Here is an 18169-nt window from a genome sequence, read left to right on the forward strand (position 1 = left end):
AGATAATGCATGTGGCAACATGGATAGAAAGTAAAAGATATAATGTATTGATGAAAGGTTGGCTCAAACTTTATCAAACAGGCTCCTAGTAATAAACATGCGGAGGATGGCTAAGAACATAACGGCAGCAAGATAAAGCGCAGCACCGTAAATGATGAGGGAGTTAAAGTTTGTCCCATGTCCATACTTGTCCAGCATCTGGCCAGCGACAGGGGAGCTGATAAGCTGGCCGATAAACAGGGATACAAACAACAGTTCCTAAAACGCTGGGAAGCCTCCTGAGACCGTATATATTTCCTGCGATCATTGGATACACGGTAACCTGGCTGCCACTGAAAGCGCCGAACAAAAGTGCCTCGACAATGAGGACAGCAATGTTCTTGAAGGGCAGCCATAGTACAAGAAGTACAAGAGACGATAGGAACGAGCAGATAATGAGGGTATTAATCGAGCCGATGTATGCAGCTAAGACCCCTGAGAGTAGCCGCCCAAAGAATGCACCAACGTTAAGTATCGCCGAGATATTGGCGTCCCACGAAATATCTTTGTGAAGCACCGCAATGGCATAGTTTGGCATGTACGAGAACGGGAAGAAAAGCCCAGCAGAACCTACTATCCCGAATAAGAACAGCATGAGAAACTTGGGTTCAAGTAAGAGTGTATATTCGACAAGCCTCCCACGCGGCGGTGCATCAACCCGCCGTCTCATTGGCAGCGTTGCAACACCACAAATCACAATTTGCAGTAGGCCAGAAATGCGCAAGGCCCACTGGTATCCATGGTGCTTGATAATAGCTCGCATGACGAATGGCTGCCACACCCCTCCTATTGCACTACCACTGATAGCTATGTCAACTGCAATAGGCTTGTATCTATCCATCCACTGCTGTGGAAGACAATTCGCAATGGTGAAAAGGGCCGCACACCCAATTCCACATATGATTCCTTGTGTAGCAATGAGCGACGAGGGGGAGGAAGCACGCTGATGCGATCAATAATCCTGCACCGGATACGAGGGCACCAATCGTGCCCACTATGCGCACATCGATGCGTTCTGCCATAGCGCCAAATATGATTCCAAAGAAACACAATAGTCCGAACTGCATGGTGCCTATCCATGCCAGTGTCGACGAGGGCGCATCTGGAAATACATTCACAAGATATTCGTCTATGTATACACCAATAGCAGAAGTAGTGCCCAAAGACATCATCGTATAGATGGTTGAACCAGCAACGATTAGCCAGCCGTGTGCAGAATCGGGCTCCGGGGTAGTATTGTCGACGAGTTCTTCGTTCGATGAAGAGATGTTCTTGTCCCCTGCCTGTGCAGTGCTCACTAATGCTGTGCCGTCAGTAACTGTGCTGTTTTGCATTTGGGTAGACGAAAGTAGTAGCAGGAATGTGCATAAAAGGAAGCGATATTATTCCTCCAGCGCACCTATCCAGTGGTATTTTAATACTCCTGTAGAGCCAATAGGCCACGAAAATATTCCCATGGTCAACAATGTACAAGGCGTAAGAGCTAAGGAAGCTGACGCTGTGCCACTAATGCATGCATCAGACGCTAGGTATATATAAGGGTAGTTGTACATACCAACGTTGTAAGATGAGCTATATAGATGTTGCACCTGGCATTACGCCCCCAAATAGGGCGATCCAGACATCGTACTGAATGGTGCCTTGGTGCTGTCTGAACCAAGAGACAGCGAGGACCATGCTGATAGCTCACAGGCGAATACATCATAAGGGAATTTGCGACAGCTGTGTAAGCCGAAGCGAAAGAGTTTAAAGTAGTAGTGTACTGTATTTCATTTCCTTTCTCTCCTTAGAAATATTCAGAATTAAATAATATATGTATATACATACATCGCATCACAATCAGCGGTTGGCTCTTGGGCTGTAAAGAGCACAGTCGCCGATGCACATATTAGTATATATTAATTGACATCGAAGCAATGTTATACTCTAAACTCTAATTATGCGCCTTCCAACGCTGTTTCCATCAAATACATCTATCAGCGCCGCTGGGCCGTTCTCGAGTCCCACAATTTCGTCGATCTTGTATGTAATCTTGCCACATGCGTAGAGAGTTGATACCTCCGCTATAAACTCAGTAAACGATGCGGTTGGATAGTACTCCATGACGAGAAACCCGATAATCGTGAGTTTGCGGATTATAACTTGCGAAAAATTCTCCATCCTGTACTCGTCGTCTGCAGCGATGTTGTATTGAGATGCCATTCCACAAGGAATGACACGCCCATGGTGGCGCATGTTCATCAGCGCAGCATCCAAAAACTCACCACCGACATTGTCAAAATAAATATCGATTCCCTCTGGGGCGGCCTGGTGGATTGCATGCTCGAAATTACCACACGTTTTGTAGTTGAAGGCAACATCTGCACCGAGGGTTTTGACAAACTCAATCTTGTCGTCAGACCCAGCAACAGCGACTACGCGCAGTCCACGGGCCTTTGCCAGCTGCACCACCATCTGGCCAACAGCACCAGCAGCCGATGTGACCAGCAGTGTTTCGCCTTTCTTGGGGTTGCCCAGAACGACTGTTCCAACATAGGCAGTAAACGACGGCATCCCGAGCACGCCGATGTAATCTACCAGCGACACTCTATCGGTTTCGCTGACCTTTCTGCGTCCTTCTGCAGGCACAATTGCCTTTTGCGCCCAGTCGAAAAGCCCAGTGGTTATGTGGTCACCAGGTGCAAACTTGTTGCTTGAGGAAGCCTCAACAACGCATACACCATGGCCTGTGATTGCAGCTTTTGCTTGAATATCCGGAACATAAAACCCACCGTTTCCCTTGATACGGTTACGCATGTAAGGATCGCAGGACAGATACAGCGGGCGCACCAACAATTCGTTATCCTTGAGGATTTCAGCAGTTGGCGCAGAGACGGTTTCGACTGTAAAGTCAGATGGTTTAGGGATACCACTTGGAATGTGGTTGTTTAGGATTACACGGGTGATGTTTTCAGCAGTCATTTGTTGAAGATGATAGAGATGGAAATGGGTAGTGAGGGGTTCTGAAAGTAGGGGTGGTTCTGCAGAAATAGACAACTATATAAGCTCTTCTGAGGTATGCAGCGCTCAACAGCTTGCATTTTTTACTTGTTGCTCACCAGCCAATTCCCACCAATCCATGAGAAAATCTTCCAGGTGATGTATGTGGACAACCAGGAACATAAAGCCGCATTTTTCACTATATTATCGGCGGAGACAGTGACTCTATCGAACCCGTGATAACGGTACCAGGGACGTATCCACAATGGTTGTCACTGAGCTGCTTGGATCAGGCGCTGATCAGAGCGACAACTACCAGAGTGAATGCTCATGAACTTGAATGAAAAGTAAACCAACAGACAACTAAAGAAGAGGAGGGTCGGTTGGCCTTCTTGAACCCGCCTATGAGGGTGGCTAGTCTGATCTATGGTGGCGTAGGAGTGACTTGGTACTCCATGGCCAACACCGCCAATATAGCGTACGTAGTTGTTAACGAAATATTTACAATGTACAGTGGGAGTCTACGCAAATGTGGAAAGGATGCCGACGATAATCTTGTTCTTGAAGTGCAGCCGGTCTCTGAGGTCAGCAATGTTAACTACAGGCCCTTCAGCCAGAATTGATGCCTGAATCTGTTCTGCTCGCCGCTTGCCAATGCCCTGGAGTTTCATGATCTTCTTTACGTCGCCCGAGTTGATCATCTGCATTGCACTAGCTATGCATATACTGTTGAAGCTGTCCAGTGCCAGGGGCTCTTCTTCTGCACTCGTACTAGAACTCGGTTTGCGTTTGGAGCCAGGATGCGAGTTTTTGTCCACAGATAAATCAACTGCAGCGTCAGCCGGAGAGTTGCACTGCCCACTATCATCGCCAGCCTTCTGCTGCCGAGAAAGTGACCCTAGGGTGTTGTGTGAACCAGTGGCATGGCCTTTGTGCCTTGACTTACTCGTCGAGCCATACATCGTCATCTCACTCAGCAGTTTGGCCTCCTCAATTTCCTCGGCGTCCGAAGCATCACTGTTTGGCACAAAATCCTCGTCATTACGATCGTCCGGTGTGGGTGGCTCTTGGATAGCTCTGTGTGGTTTTGCAGTCGGCGAGCCCTTGGTGTATGGTTCCTTAGACGAAGCCAATGCAACTCTACACTTCAATCGGCTATCAATACCAGAGCGAGAGCTGCTCTTGCCGCTGGCAAACAAGCCCTGTGAACTCTCGCCACACTGGGTTGGGAAAGCTGCCTGGTTTTGTTTCAAGCCGTATCCGCTTTGGTTGCGACCTGCCTGTCTTAGTGTAGCTCATAGCAGATGCTGAACCAGCGGGTATTGTTTCATTCGACTGCGGTAGCCTTCCAAACACCAGAGACCTAGGGATCAATAAGGGCTTCTTGGGCTGTTCAGACATCTGGGCTGTTCTCTGCCGCCTTGCCTTCTCAGCACCAGGCGATTCAGCTAAACCGTCGACCAACCACAATGGTCCTACATCTCCATCATCGTCGCTGTCCCTGCTGTCGCCTCTTCCCAATATCTCTGAATCGGCTGACTTGCGGTCAGCAATCCTCATGTTGGCCGATCCATGGCTAGCAATCGAGCTCCGGCGTCTTTCACGTCTGATCTTGGTCTTCAGCTTCGCGATATGTGCATCAAGCTTATTGAGCTCTGGTGCGTACCGCAGAGCCTCCTCATAATGCACTAGTGCCTTCTCCAGCTCGCCATTATGTTCCAGATCGCGCGCATACTTGAGCCAGCCGCGACTGGTTTTCAGTTTGGTAGCCGGTGTGAAAAGATCCATGACCTGATCCGAATCGAGCGTTGGCTTTTGCAGCTGTTTCTCGATCCGCATGACCCGCTCCATGATCTCCTGACTCGCAGTCCCGGTCATTTGCCTTGACATCATGGAACCTTTTGGATACAGCGCGGCCGGCAGAATTACCTTGCTGTGGCAGAGGTTTACCAGACACCTCAGTTGCTGGGGCATGTCGGGCAGGCTGCTTTCCGACGGCAGGAGAGATGCGTCGCCGACTTGCAATACGTTCTCGACTTGTGCTTGAGCCTTCTATGCTTGGTGGTCTGTTGCTTTCCAAAGGCATCGCTCTCGTCTGACCACCGCCGCTTAGCACCCGAAGCCGCTGCCACCACCATCCCCGGCCGCACCGGCCGACCAAGACCGCGATGGTGCTGCAACCTATCCACCACAGTCCATCTTGGCTCAATCACCTCGTGAGCAACCGGCTTATTGACAACTTTTCGCGACTTGGTGGCAAAACTCAGCGTGTTGTGCGTCTCTTGCAAGAATTCCTCGCCAGGGGCAACATTGACAATCATCATGCCCATGCTCTCGCCACCCAGCGAATCCTGCAGGATGCGCGTCATCTTGGAGTCGCGGTACGGGATGCGCAATGAGCTGGAATTCAGGGCTTCCACGACCTGGCCCAGCACAAATAGGCTGCGGTTGATAGCACTGCTTTCCGCTAAGCGGTCCTTGTTGTTGGCTGTACCGCCTGTTGTCCTCGCTTCCTGCCAGGTCAATCAGATGGACACGGCCGCACCAAGCCTTTTCCTCGTCTGTCCACTGAACCCGGACAGTCAAAATAGCGTGCGACCGAGACGAGTGGTTGTTGAGCTTTGTGCTGGCTGTTCGCCGGTTCCGGCACGCCCTTTGGTAGATGGTATTGAATTGCTCAAGCGATGTGATCTTCCTTTCAGACAACCCGGCAACAAAGACCTTGCGGTAGGCGTCCTCGCGAATCGGCAGCGCTATGGGCGGCTCACCGGGCTTCAGCAGATCATATACCGCCTCCTTGTATATCTCGTAGTAGCTTATGCGTATATCATAGTCCAGTGGGTCATGGTTCTGCCGCCCAAATATGTGTCTGAGTGCGCGCGGAATGATCCCTGGATCCTTCTCAGTGCCTTGGATCGTGTGAGTCTTCCCAGCGCCTGTCACGCCAGTAGCAGAACACTGTAGCTGACATGCCAGGTGAATATTATGTCTACCAGTGGCTCCACATCGTTCTGGTATATTGCCTCCTGCGTTTCGCCGGGCCCGTAGCAGGCATCGAAGTTGAATTCCACGTCTTTGCTGGCATCAGCGCGGATTCGTCACCCGCAACACGTTGTTTGGCTCTACAGACACAGAGTCGTCAGGTCGCTCTGCCTCCAGAAACGGTCGCACCCGACACACGACCTTGACTTTGTGTTCGGCCTGCAGCATTGCAGGAGTATGTGCATGAAATCAGGGTGGAATGCTAGAAGAAAATACAGCAAAGAGTTGCGAAAGCGCCAACGCAGTAAAAGCGAAGAGGCTGGTTGGCTGTGGCGGCCAAAGATTCATTGCCAGTGGTCTGGACGAGGCGCTGGTAGAAAATTTTTTGCCTCTACTTTATTTTGTCATTTCAGATTTACTTTGAACAAATAGCATGAGCGAGACGGCAGAGCAGATTCCGCAGCAGCACGAGCAGCGCCCAGCCAAGAAGCCGCGCTTCGAGAAGCACAAGGGCACGCCTGATCTCTCCCAGCCGATGTCGGAGACGAAGCGCGCGATCCTGACGAGCTTCACGCAGTACCGCGACACGCTGGACGCGCACTACGACCGGCGCGAGCGTGTAATCAAGTGCTCGCGCGACATCACGGCGCTGAGCAAGAAGATTGTGTTCTCTCTGCTGCGCATTACGCAAGGATTCGCCCGACCGCGTGTTCGCAGATGCCGAGAGCAAGCAGAAGCAGGTGCTGGAGCTGTTCCGCAAGATGTCGGCGGAACTGCAGGGCTCGAATGGGTACAAGTACAATCGCCAGGCGACGCCCGGCTTGCAGGAGTACATTGAGGCGATCGGCTTGTGGACGTTTTTGCGCGACAGCACGCTGATCACGAAGCAGCAGGTGGTGGAGAGCCTGTCGGTGGCGGACGAGAGCGGCGAGGTGAAGCCGCTGCTGATGGTCAGCGATGAGGATTATATTCTGGGTGTCAGCGATCTGCCTGGCGAGGTCAACCGCTATTGCATCAACTCTATTGGAAAGGGCGACCGCAATGCGGTCGAGCGGAGCCTGGCGTTCTTGCGCGAGCTCAAGGAGGGAATCAACTTTGTCTTGTGCGGTGGACGTATCCGTGATCTGGACAAAAAGATTCCAGTGCTGGAACAGCAGCCTTGAGAAGATCGAGAAGGCGTACTATTCTATGTCGATTAGAGACGATGAGATGGCCAAGATCAACCCGACTGCGGTTGCAGCCGCAGCAGACGCATAGGACATGTTCAATATGATGGTACATATACTGCTGAATACATGAATAGCTAGTCTTGTATGATGTGTCCAAAATTATAACTAGCAGCACTGCGGTGATCTGTGATGGTGCTGCTTTGAAGTGACCTGAGCGAGAGTAGTCGAGCTGTCTCTCGTCGATGGATCATCGTGTTCTCATATTGCATCGGCATAGCCACTGCCACCTGGATCCATCTGTGTGCATGGCATAGTGACAAAAGCAGCGCCATATCTAGGGAGCGCTGCGCTATAAAAGCCTGGCTGTCTAGCCTCCAGCACCTCGGTTCCAGTATCAGCAATCTAAATTGCCTTTCTGACGTACCTGCAACAACACTCACTGAACCAACTAATGAAGATCGCTATTATTTCGTTTACTGTGCTTGCCTCCCATGGCTATGTGCCAGAACATGGGCTTTCCAGGCTTCTACCCATCCAGTGGCGGCTTCTATCCGGCCAGCAGGGCCTCAGTGACCGTGCCAACCACCTACCCCTCACGGCTCGCAAATCTGGCACCGTATGTGGACTTGTCGCGCCTGACTAGGGCGACTCCTGACCATCCAGTGATGACAGCCGGGGTCTACAACCCAGAGACGCAAAAGCTCATGCCCATGTCGATTGACGTCATGCAGAGTGGCGGAATATACTACATCCCTGTGTGCACAGCAGAGTCAGTGACTGGGGGTGTGGGAGTGCAAGACTCGGCCAGCTGCCAGTATGCCGTTGTGATGAGCCCGATGCCCGAGGAGGCAGCCATGGTCAGGTTCCGTATGATGCGCGCGATGGTGGAAGGGGCGCCGCAGGTGCCAGAGCCGGTGGCCATGCCAGAGTGGGTTATTGGGCCGCTGCTTGGCGCAGGTGCCAGGCCGGCCACCGCCCCAAAGGCCGCGTAGGCCACCATAGCACTTTGCCATTGTCTAAGCGATATGCCCCTACCGTCCCTGATATCCAAATTTAGATATTGCAAATACAGCTTCAAAGTCTCCTCTGTTCACTTGCTTTTGTAGCAGCAGTAGCCTCATCCGAGGTATTCGCGAACGCTAAGGAAGAGCAGTAATAGACAACGTTTCCCTGCCAAGACTTTCGGAACCGACAGAACGTTCGTTGGGCTAATCGTTTATTGTGCAAAACACTTGGGTGGAATGTAACACAGTGCAGCTGCATATGGCAATTTCCAATGAGTTGCACCCATTCCTAGGAAAAAATCTTCCTGTGTAGCCCCAATGCCCAGGCAGACCAGTGATTTGGGGGCAGCTTGTTTACGCAGCGCGTGTATTTTGGAAAAAGGGCGAAAACAAGGTAACAATGACATCGTTACGCACATGAAAGGAGCGGTTCATAACTGCGCGGTTGTAGCGCGGGTAGACGAGCTTTCTTTTCTCTCTGCTCTATTCTATCTCCTATTTCCCACTCATTAATATGTCAAACTATTATAACAACAACCAAAACCAGTTTGCTGGTGGCGGATACAATAGCAACTATGCGCCTATCGACAACTCGGCGCCGGTGTACTACCCGCCGCCACCGCCTCCTCCTCCCCAGCACCAGGAATACCAGCAGCAGGCATACCAGCAACAGCCATACCAGCAGCAGCATACCAGCAGCAACAGCATCAGCAGCCGTACCAACAGCAGTACCAGGCGCCTCCGCCTGCGACGCCCGCGTACTACCCACCGCCGGCCACCGACCCGGGCCCTGCGAACTACGGCGACGGCGGAGACTTCAAGGGTGCCTCGCGGTACAACGCGACACCCAAGTTCCGGGACGCATGGGCAGCGATAGTGTTTCTGCTGCAGTTTGCGCTGTTCGTCGCAATGTCGGCGATATTCATAAAAGTCTTTGCCCTCGGACGCATTCCAGCACCGCGGACAGCTGTCGTACTCCAAGTCGTTCTACAGCTGGCCGACGAATGGTGATGTGGCTGTGCGTGCTGGTGGCATCAGTGGTGGTCAGCCTTATTTACCTGCTTCTGATGCAGGCGTTTGCGGGCAACCTGCTTGTAATCTCGTTCTGGTTCTCGGTCGTGGTGACGATTGGCACCGGAGTGTACTATCTGGCAGCGCGGATCTGGTTCGCGGGCGCCATCATGGTGATTTTCGGGGTGTTCTATGCGCTGATGTGGTTCTCGTGGCGGAAGCGCATCCCGTTCTCGAAGCTGGTGCTGGAGACAGTCTGCCATGTGTCGCGAAAGTTCCCATCTACGATCGTCACCAGCATCGTGTTCCTGTTTATCCAGGCCCTGTACAGCGCGCTGTGGGCGCTGGCGTTCATGGGCAGCTTCAAGCACATGGACCAGTACAAGTCGTGCACGACGCACACGGACCGCAATGGGCGCGCCTACCAGTCATGCTCGAACGTGAAGCAGATTCTGTCGTGGGTGTTTATGGTGTTCTCATTCTACTGGACCACTGGCGTGATCATCAACGTCCTGCACACCACGCTGTGCGGGATCTACGCGACCTATTATTTCTTCGAAGGCGCACCCGCAGGCTACCCGACACGCACGCCGGCACTCTCGTCGCTGAAGCGCGCGACTACCAATTCGTTCGGCAGCGTGTGCTTCGGGTCATTGATCATTGCGGTGATCCAGACCATGCGCGCTATACTGCGTGCGATCCGCGACAACGCCGACAGCAACATCGGCGTGGAGTTGCTGGCGTGCTGCCTGGACTGCATTCTGGCGTGCATCCAGGGCATGGCCGAGTTTGTCAACAAGTACGCATACGTCGAGGTGGCCATGTACGGCAAGCCGTTTATTCCGGCGGCGCGCGACACGTGGGATTTGATCAAGGACCGCGGCGTCGAGGCCCTGATTAACGACTGTCTGATCGGCAATGTGCTGCAGCTGGGCGCGTTCCTGTGCGGCGCCGTGGTGGCGATTGCGGCATGGCTGTATATAACTATCACCAAGCCGCAGTATAACGTTACTGGATCATATACGCCGCCGATTATCATCTCGGCGTTCATTATGGCCATGAGCATGTTCAAGGTGCTGATGAAGTGCATTGAGTCAGGGACCGCCACTACGTTTGTGTGTCTGGCCGAGGACCCGCAGGTCATGGCACGCAACAACCCACGGTTGTTTTCCATGCTGCAGGAGTCATATCCGCAGGTGGTCCGGGGGGTGCACGGGAATCACGCCTTTTGATATCTCCTATCGAGCTGCTCAAGCGATGCGATCGTCCTTCGGGATAAATCCAGCAACAGGGACCTGCGGTAACCATCCCTCGCGAATTGGACAGCGGCTGTGGCCGGGTCCTCACGGCTTTAGCAGGTCATATCTCAGCTTCCTTGTATATCTCGTAGCAACTTATGCGTATATTGTAATCCAATGCATTCCGGTGCTGCCACGTAAAATATGAGTCTACCATTGTACATTCAAGAAAGAAAAACTAGTGATGATAATAATACTTCTCAGTGGGTCAGCGGTGTCAGCGGTTCTCCCCGTAGCGCGTCCAGATCCAGCTCCTTGTCCGCCTCTTCATCAATCAGACCCACTACTGCGATATTGTCGCCGCGGATCAAGTACAGGCCGAGATTGACGACCTCGACGCCGTCGTCCTCCGAAAATATGCGCTCCTGGCATGCCTGCATGATGATGTTTGTCATCTGATCCAAGCCCCGCAGCGTGCCCACCACCAGCCGGCCGTCATTCATAATGACCGATACGCGGCGGTCCACATACGACATTAATTGCGACATGGGCAGGTCAGGTTTTACAAGTACGGAGAAAGAAATCGGAAAAAACCTGGCAGGATGAATTAAAGCACAAAGGACATATTTCAGGAATGAAAAAAATAGCTTGTACATGATATAGGCAGGTGGGATCAGTGCCGGAATCTATGGGGCGCCGGGATGGCCAATCTGATAGACACGGAAGCCCAGGCTGCGCATTGCTTCCGGCTGCAGCACCAGCTGGCCATCGAACACATAGGCGGGCTTCTCCATACCATCGTAAACGGCCGCCCAGTCCAGACTGGCGAACTGCGGCCATGCCGTCAACACCACAACCGCCTGGGCACCGCTGACCGCCTCCAGTTCGCTTTGGCACACAGTCACGTGCGCCATCTCACACCCACGCTCCTCCAGACGCTCGCACACATGCTGCTCAGGCACCTTTGGGTCAAAAATCGCCAACCGACAGCCAGCGCTCAGTAAAAGCTGGCAGACTTCGGCAGCCGGAGCATTGCGCGCATCGCCGGTGCCGCTTTTGTAGGCAAAGCCCAGGCACGCGACCCGGCAGCCCTTGGCAAACTGCACGATGGTTTGTGCAAAGCGCCGGGTCTGGAAGGCGTTCATCTCCAGGACCTGGGCCCAGTACGCGGCCACCTCGGGCAGATCCAGCGATTCGCTGAGCCAGATTAGACTCATGACATCCTTTTGCAGGCACGGGCCGCCGAATCCCACCGATGCCTGCAGAAACTCACTGCCTAGCCGCCGATCGGAGCCGACGGCCGTGATGATATTCTGCACGTGGGCGCCCGCCCTCTCGCAAATTGCGCTCAGGGCATTTACGCTCGACACGCGCTGCGCCAGCATTGCATTGGCTGCCAGCTTCGCCAACTCCGCCGACCACACGTCCATTGCCAGAATGCGCTGCTCGGGCACCCACTGCAAATACAAGGTCCTCTGAGCATCTGCACCGCCAGCGTATGCGCTCCACCTATGATCACGCGATCCGGACTCAGCAGGTCTCTGACGGCTGTGCCCTCGCTCAGAAACTCGGGGTTCGAGAGAACCGCAAACTGCGCTCGCCCGTTCCCCCGCAATATCCCTTCTACCCATGCGCTAGTGCGGCACGGCACCTGTCGACCGCATCACAATAATCTTGTCGGTCTCTGCCACCTGCGCTATCCGCCGCATGCACTTCTCCAGGCTCCGCAGGTCCGGCGCCCGCCCAAAGCCCGTGCTCTGCATGGCCGGCGTGTTCACTGCAATCAGGATCATGTCGGCCTGGCGGATCGCTTGGTCAATGTCTGTTGTGAAGGTGAGGTTTTTTGTGCGCTGCCGCTTCACTATGTCGTCCAGGCCGGGTTCGTATACAGGCAGATGTGGCGAGTTCCAGGACAAGATCCGCTGGGCGTCGTGGTCGACGACGGTAAAGTGGATGTCCTGGCCAATGCATGGCCATGACTGGCGCTGGTGGGCCCGCCAACGTACCCGGCGCCAATGCAGCAGATGTGTGTGAGCTTCTGCGGAAACGATGCACCAATATTGACCATAGAGGAAAAAAAAAAGCAAACAAAACTATAAGTAGGGGAGAAGCAAGGTTTGCCTCTGGGCTGTTTATTTGGGGAAATCACCTTTTTTTCGAGCCTGATGGTCAGCTGAGGTCGCTTTATTCGCCAGCACGGAGCCGGATCCGGCGCAGCGGGTGCCTGTGCCAGCTGCTCACACAGCACTGGCTCAGCCTCGACGACCTCCAGGGTCGGCACGCGCTGGATAAGCCCCACAATATCCTTCACAACCTCCTGCGACACCGGCGCATAGTGCCATGCGCACGCAAACCACCCGAATGCCATGCACACGCGGCACGAATGCACCAGGCGGATTTTCAGCGCCTTGAGCTGCATGATCGCCGGATCAAACGGACCCGTCCTGTAGAATCTGACTGTTGGCTGGTGCCCGTCGATCTGGACGGTTATGCGCACTGGCACGCCGCTCCTAATAAGGTCTTTGTGAACTGTCTCAGTGCTTAATGAGATGGTGGGTTCGGGAGGCGCGCGCTTGCGTAGGGAGCCCAGCCGCAGACGCATATTTTTACTGGTCTTGATTGTAGGGAGAAATACGAGGATGACTGGATCCCACATGGCTTTTTGGCTCATTATATACTGTCTATCCAAAGGAATGGACTGATTGGTGAAGATTGTGCATTCAAGACTGGAGCTCTACATCTCATTACTGTAATGATACCCACATCGCTAATTGCATAAATCCAAATACCTTTTCAGGACAATATACTCGCTGACCAGCCTCATATCCTTGATAATAGGCATCCAAATTCGTCTTTGCACTGGTGAACAGCACATATCCCTTCCTTGACCCCGAATTTTCGGTCATTGCTGCTGTATCCACCTGTACTGTCAGCACCACGTCACATACTGCCTCCCATCAGCATCAATAGCTTGCGCTATGAAAATAATGCATGATCCTGCAGTTGCTAGGAAGGAAAGCACAGAGGACAGTCAAACGGCCACTGTAATAGAAATACACGGAATGACCAGCTTCGTTAAAAATCTCCTCTGTTCTTTTTGCAAGAGCTTCCGAAATTCCTTTCCTTTTTGAAAGAAAATATCTAATGAATGGCTATCTGATACCATCCACAAGCAACCATTGTGGTGACTGACGGACACACTGTCTGAATCGACTTGGCCCGGTCCTGCAGTTGGTTTGGCTCATCAGCTGTGGTGCATGAGACCAACTCATTGATCTATGGCAGTGTCAGCGCGTTCATAGTTAGCCGATGGTGTCGTTTGCTATCTATTCAGTTCCTCCCTTTATGCTCAAGACTTCCCAGAGTATAAAGAGCCGACAAGCGTGCTGCCCTTCCAGCTAATCCCTCATCAAAACAGCATAGTTCTCCAGTCCATTTTCTTCAAACAAACAGATTTTCTCGGCTTATGATTATATTCAAACACCAGATTCCAGTCAGACGCAGCATCCATTTTACACTAGTGCTCAGCCATTTATTGTCATTTGACTCAATAGGTGTACAGCCGGTGCAGCTCCGCGCTGGCTGCCTTCCTCTGACAGTGCCCGCTACATCGTAGACTGCCAGGGTATCGATGGGGTCCCACCACGTATTGCTGTTTGGAGGCTCGCGGAACTCAGTGAAGACTCTGAAATTATACAGGCACATTTCATATCCGGATTGAGGGGTTGGCGGATCATACGGTCTGAATATTGAACTTTGTGAGTATCTGTGGGGAATCGTCCAGCAAGGTTTATTTCTAGTATTATAGCTGTACTTTGTAGGATCGTCCACATCCATGTCCACTGGTCCGTCGTCGCTCCAAAAATCAGAACTGTTATCAGTAACTACTCCGCTTTCTCTTGAATGCTCAGGAAGCCATTGTCAGTTCTCTCCCCGCTTTCTCTCAGAGTACTCGGAGCCATCCACAAATATCGGCTCCACGTCCAAGTTCCAGTGCTCCAGTTCTCTATTCAATACCTTCTACTTCTCCTAGCCTGCGGCTCTCTTGATGCTCAGGACCGTCCACATCCATGTCCTCCATACCTAAATCCAAGGTGCCCCATCGCCTATACTTAGCGGATCCATTTCTTCACAACCTCTCATATATTGCTGCATATCCTGGTTTTCCCTCATGAGCTCCTTGTAGTTATGAACGCAAGTACTGCCGTAGCCTCGAAAGCCTTTCTTCAGCCATCTGATTTTAGGCCAGATAAGTAAGGTGGGGCAGATACTCGTAAATGGCGTGGCTATTCGCGTCGTCACCTTTTTGTCTTTTTGATCGATGCTGCGGGGTATGCCTCATTGCTGGCACTCTCGGTCGGCCATAAGCGGATGACAGCTGTTACCTACAATAGTAATTCTCAAAAGGTTAGTTGCCATGGGATAAACAAATATCCGACAATGTACATGTGATGTGCTGCTCTATACCATACCATCATGTCCTCGGCTAATGTTGAATATATCTTCAGTACTCAGATTTACGACAGCATAAACAGCAGTTTGATATATGGTATACATCACGTACAGCATCGATGGTATCAAGCCATACATTGAGCCAATAGGTCCCATTGCCATAGGAAATATCTGTCTCCGTATGGGTCCATTTTGTATTATAAAATGATGCGCGAGCAAGTATGATGATGGTGGAATAGTGAAGAATGGCGATTCAGACCAGTTCCATATGGTATCTGGGATCATCAAATTCATACTCCATGCGTCTGGTACGCAAGCATTAGAAAATCAAGAATAGGAATTAGCTATACTTTGAGCTTTCAGAACCCACGCAACAACCAATGCCTCATAGATCACTTTTTAGCGTCAGTGGTGTCTTTCTGGACTTGGGCACTGCCGCAAACAAAGAGGATGGCTGCACATACAGGGAAATAAAAGCCCCAGCGTGTCAACTGCGCAATGCAGCCATCTCAGCATCCCGTGCTTAAGCGCTAGCTGTGTTCTCCAACCCCCAGCAAAGACGTAGTAGTTTTATCGTTGGCATTAAATTGTGATTAGTGATTCGGGACATGCCTCAGCTTGCATGTGTAATGAAAAACTCCGACAAGTCAAGAAAGATGGTGGTTGCAGCAGTCCAAAAGTCGGATAGCAGACTGCAAACCAGTTCTTGGCATCACTACCAGCACAGGTCGCTACAGGTGTGGGCTCACAGTCATCAGCAACACTGTACAGCAGCAGCCGGATTCTCGACTTTGAGAGCCTGCCCGGATGCTTTCCGCTACCAGGATATTGTCCAGCCCAGCAGAACGGCAGGCGCAAGCATACTACTAGGCATTTCACCCACGTGATACTCCCAGAAAACGGAACTGGCGCGTGCCGCGTAATTTCTGACAGCAGTCCCAACCAGCTATCATTCATTGCTTGTTGTCATTATTGACAGTTGATCCGAGTTCCTGCTGTGCACCCAATCATCTGCCTTTCGTTTCCCCATTTCACCGCCCTTTAAAGCACCGCCAAGATGGATTTGGTATTCCTCTCGTCCTTCTTTATCTCTTTTGTTGCACTGTTTGCTTCATTCTCACCATCTATCAACTAATTCGCCCGACATTCACCAAAGCATGGCTACCACGAAGGCTGAATTCACCGACTTCTTCCCGCAGCTGGTCAACGACATCGTCTCTGAGCTGCCGTCGTTTGGAGCGACGGACGAGATGATTTCGCGGATCCAGCAGATGATCGAGTACAACGTCATGGGAGGCAAGATGAACCGCGGGACTGTCCGTAGGTGGACACGGTCAAGATTATGCGGGGCGAGAGCACTCTGCCCAAGGACATCAACGAGAAGGCGATGGTTCTGGGGTGGGCGGTGGAGTGGCTGCAGGCGTTCTTCCTGGTGGCGGACGACATCATGGACGAGTCGCCGACGCGGCGCGGGCAGCCGGCGTGGTACCGGCGCGAGGACGTCGGGATCCTGGCAATCAACGACTCGTTCATCCTCGAGTCGTGCATCTACCGGCTGCTGAAGAAGTACTTCCGCAGCGACCCGTACTACATTGACCTGGTGGAGCTGCTGCACGAGACGTCGTACCAGACCGAGCTCGGCCAGATGGTGGATCTGCTAACTGCCCCTGAGAACGACGTCAACCTCGACCGCTTCTCGATCCAGAAGCACCGCTACATTGTCGAGTACAAGACTGCCTACTACTCGTTCTACCTGCCCGTGGCCATGGCGCTGCTGATGACCGGCACGCCTGCCGACTCGCCTATTTTCCAGATCTCCAAGGACATCCTTATCCCGCTGGGCGTGTACTTCCAGATCCAGGACGACTATCTGGACTGCTATGGCGCCCCTGAGGTCATTGGCAAGATTGGCACGGATATCGAGGACAACAAGTGCTCGTGGCTGGTCGTCCAGGCGCTCGACCGCGTCAACGAGGAGCAGCGCAAGGTGCTCAACGACAACTACGGCCGCAAGGCACCCGCCGAGCACGCGCTGCGCGTCAAGGAGCTGTACAAGGAGCTCGACATTGAGAAGGTCTACAAGGACTACGAGGAGGCTGCCATTGCTGACATGGAGAAGAAGATCAGCGAGGTCGACGAGACCCAGATCCCCAAGCAGGTCTTCACTGCATTCCTCAACAAGGTTGCCAAGCGCACCAAGTAAAGAGGGCTGCAGCTGTATCCATGAGTTGAAGTCGATGATAATAAACAATGTCTTTTCGGCAAGTCCCCCATCCAAGAAGAGCTAGACGATATGCATGGCGGAGAATGGCAGCGAACTGGTGCGGTAGGCAAATGTGAAGGCATAGTGCTGGGCCAGCAGCGTAAACTCCTCCCATTCGTCCAGGAACTCGATGCGCGCAATCCTGTCCAGCTCGTTCTTTTCAACGCACTGGTCGTGGTAGTCGACTAGATCCACTGCCTTGGAAAACTGCCACCCACGCCCGCTAAATCTCTTCTCCATGCTCTCCAGTGTCGGGTGGGCATGCAGCCCGCGCAGCTCCAGCCCGCGCGCCCGCAAATTCTCAATCATCATCTTGCCGAACCGGTCGCCAGGAAGGATCTGCTCGTACGTGATGATACCGCAGTTCAGCACATTGTCTGTGGCCCAGTCCAGGATGCGGTCCGAGTACTTTGGGTCCAGGTAAATCAGCACACATTCGCTGATAAACAGTGTCGGCACATCAGTCTGGAATCCGCGCTCCATCAGCTTCGGCACCACCTGGGCTTCGAATGCCCGCAGATCGCCGGCGAGCAGATTATACGACGGCGAGTGCAGCTCGGCCCCGCCGCGCGCAACTTTGATGTCAGGTGGCAGCAGCGCCTTGAGCTCGCGCTTACGGTACACTGTCGATGCCTTCTTGGCTGTGATCTCCTCAAAGTCTGTTTCAAAATACCGCACATTGTTCAGCAGACCCTCGGATTTCAGGATGAAATACGCCGTGTCGAGGCCAGCGCCCAGCACGACCACCTGCTTGGGCTCGGCTTCTGACTCTGTGAACTGGCGGAGGGCGCTCTGGATGCCGTGGAATCGGCAGTACGTCCCGCGGTTGATCAAGGGCGGCCGGCGTTGCGGCTGCCGGACAAAGTTGTGGATATACCGGTCGGCCATGTAGCCAAGACGTGCCGCCGACTCACGGCTGACAGCAGCATCATTGCTGGTGCCCTGTACAATGGCGTCGTCGCTGGATTCGGTCACTGGCATGTTGTCAAAGCGCATAATGTTCGGGTCCATTCTGATGGAGAGTATTTAGAA

At 52.8% G+C, this 18169-nt stretch overlaps 10 protein-coding genes across 10 annotated transcripts; 3 read left to right on the forward strand and 7 right to left on the reverse strand.

The window, feature by feature from the left end:
* Positions 1–163: 163 nt before the first annotated feature.
* Positions 164–1373, reverse strand: DL89DRAFT_312410 (MFS general substrate transporter; the record flags this gene model as incomplete). Its single annotated transcript, XM_040890993.1, has 2 exons — positions 164–886; positions 927–1373. 2 exons carry the CDS (start codon positions 1371–1373, stop codon positions 164–166), a joined length of 1170 nt encoding a protein of 389 aa, XP_040745839.1.
* Positions 1374–1915: 542 nt separating this feature from the next.
* On the reverse strand, positions 1916–3062 carry DL89DRAFT_265973 (NAD(P)-binding protein). Its single transcript, XM_040886920.1, has one exon. The coding sequence runs from the start codon at positions 2998–3000 to the stop codon at positions 1966–1968; it is 1035 nt and encodes a 344-aa protein (XP_040745840.1). The 5' UTR covers positions 3001–3062; the 3' UTR covers positions 1916–1965.
* A 477-nt stretch (positions 3063–3539) lies between these two features.
* On the reverse strand, positions 3540–6228 carry DL89DRAFT_291582 (kinesin-domain-containing protein; the record flags this gene model as incomplete). Its single annotated transcript, XM_040890213.1, has 7 exons — positions 3540–3916; positions 3965–4095; positions 4559–4879; positions 5056–5478; positions 5513–5943; positions 6012–6096; positions 6149–6228. The coding sequence occupies 7 exons, from the start codon at positions 6226–6228 to the stop codon at positions 3540–3542; spliced, it is 1848 nt and encodes a 615-aa protein (XP_040745841.1).
* On the forward strand, positions 6033–7328 carry DL89DRAFT_265974 (Translin). Its single transcript, XM_040886921.1, has 3 exons — positions 6033–6664; positions 6693–7142; positions 7165–7328. Exons 1-3 carry the CDS (start codon positions 6434–6436, stop codon positions 7255–7257), a joined length of 774 nt encoding a protein of 257 aa, XP_040745842.1. The 5' UTR covers positions 6033–6433; the 3' UTR covers positions 7258–7328.
* A 331-nt stretch (positions 7329–7659) lies between these two features.
* On the reverse strand, positions 7660–8295 carry DL89DRAFT_265976 (uncharacterized protein). The gene has a single exon (XM_040886922.1). The coding sequence runs from the start codon at positions 8167–8169 to the stop codon at positions 7915–7917; it is 255 nt and encodes an 84-aa protein (XP_040745843.1). The 5' UTR covers positions 8170–8295; the 3' UTR covers positions 7660–7914.
* An 882-nt stretch (positions 8296–9177) lies between these two features.
* On the forward strand, positions 9178–10416 carry DL89DRAFT_256048 (DUF580-domain-containing protein; the record flags this gene model as incomplete). The annotated part of the gene is made up of 1 exon (XM_040885406.1): positions 9178–10416. The coding sequence occupies one exon, from the start codon at positions 9178–9180 to the stop codon at positions 10414–10416; it is 1239 nt and encodes a 412-aa protein (XP_040745844.1).
* A 266-nt stretch (positions 10417–10682) lies between these two features.
* On the reverse strand, positions 10683–10970 carry DL89DRAFT_221148 (uncharacterized protein; the record flags this gene model as incomplete). The annotated part of the gene is made up of 1 exon (XM_040884496.1): positions 10683–10970. The coding sequence occupies one exon, from the start codon at positions 10968–10970 to the stop codon at positions 10683–10685; it is 288 nt and encodes a 95-aa protein (XP_040745845.1).
* A 138-nt stretch (positions 10971–11108) lies between these two features.
* On the reverse strand, positions 11109–12495 carry DL89DRAFT_277744 (nucleotide sugar dehydrogenase; the record flags this gene model as incomplete). Its single annotated transcript, XM_040889462.1, has 4 exons — positions 12425–12495; positions 12074–12380; positions 11932–12045; positions 11109–11905 (listed from the first exon to the last, which is right to left on the reverse strand). Exons 1-4 carry the CDS (start codon positions 12488–12490, stop codon positions 11109–11111), a joined length of 1284 nt encoding a protein of 427 aa, XP_040745846.1. The 5' UTR covers positions 12491–12495.
* A 3536-nt stretch (positions 12496–16031) lies between these two features.
* Positions 16032–17077, forward strand: DL89DRAFT_291588 (terpenoid synthase; the record flags this gene model as incomplete). The annotated part of the gene is made up of 2 exons (XM_040890214.1): positions 16032–16160; positions 16199–17077. 2 exons carry the CDS (start codon positions 16032–16034, stop codon positions 17075–17077), a joined length of 1008 nt encoding a protein of 335 aa, XP_040745847.1.
* Positions 17078–17158: 81 nt separating this feature from the next.
* On the reverse strand, positions 17159–18118 carry DL89DRAFT_221071 (leucine carboxyl methyltransferase; the record flags this gene model as incomplete). The annotated part of the gene is made up of 1 exon (XM_040884490.1): positions 17159–18118. One exon carries the CDS (start codon positions 18116–18118, stop codon positions 17159–17161), a length of 960 nt encoding a protein of 319 aa, XP_040745848.1.
* Between the last annotated feature and the right edge of the window lie 51 nt (positions 18119–18169).

This window comes from Linderina pennispora, assembly GCF_002104995.1.
Source record: "Linderina pennispora strain ATCC 12442 chromosome Unknown DL89scaffold_3, whole genome shotgun sequence".
Taxonomy (NCBI): domain Eukaryota; kingdom Fungi; phylum Kickxellomycota; class Kickxellomycetes; order Kickxellales; family Kickxellaceae; genus Linderina; species Linderina pennispora.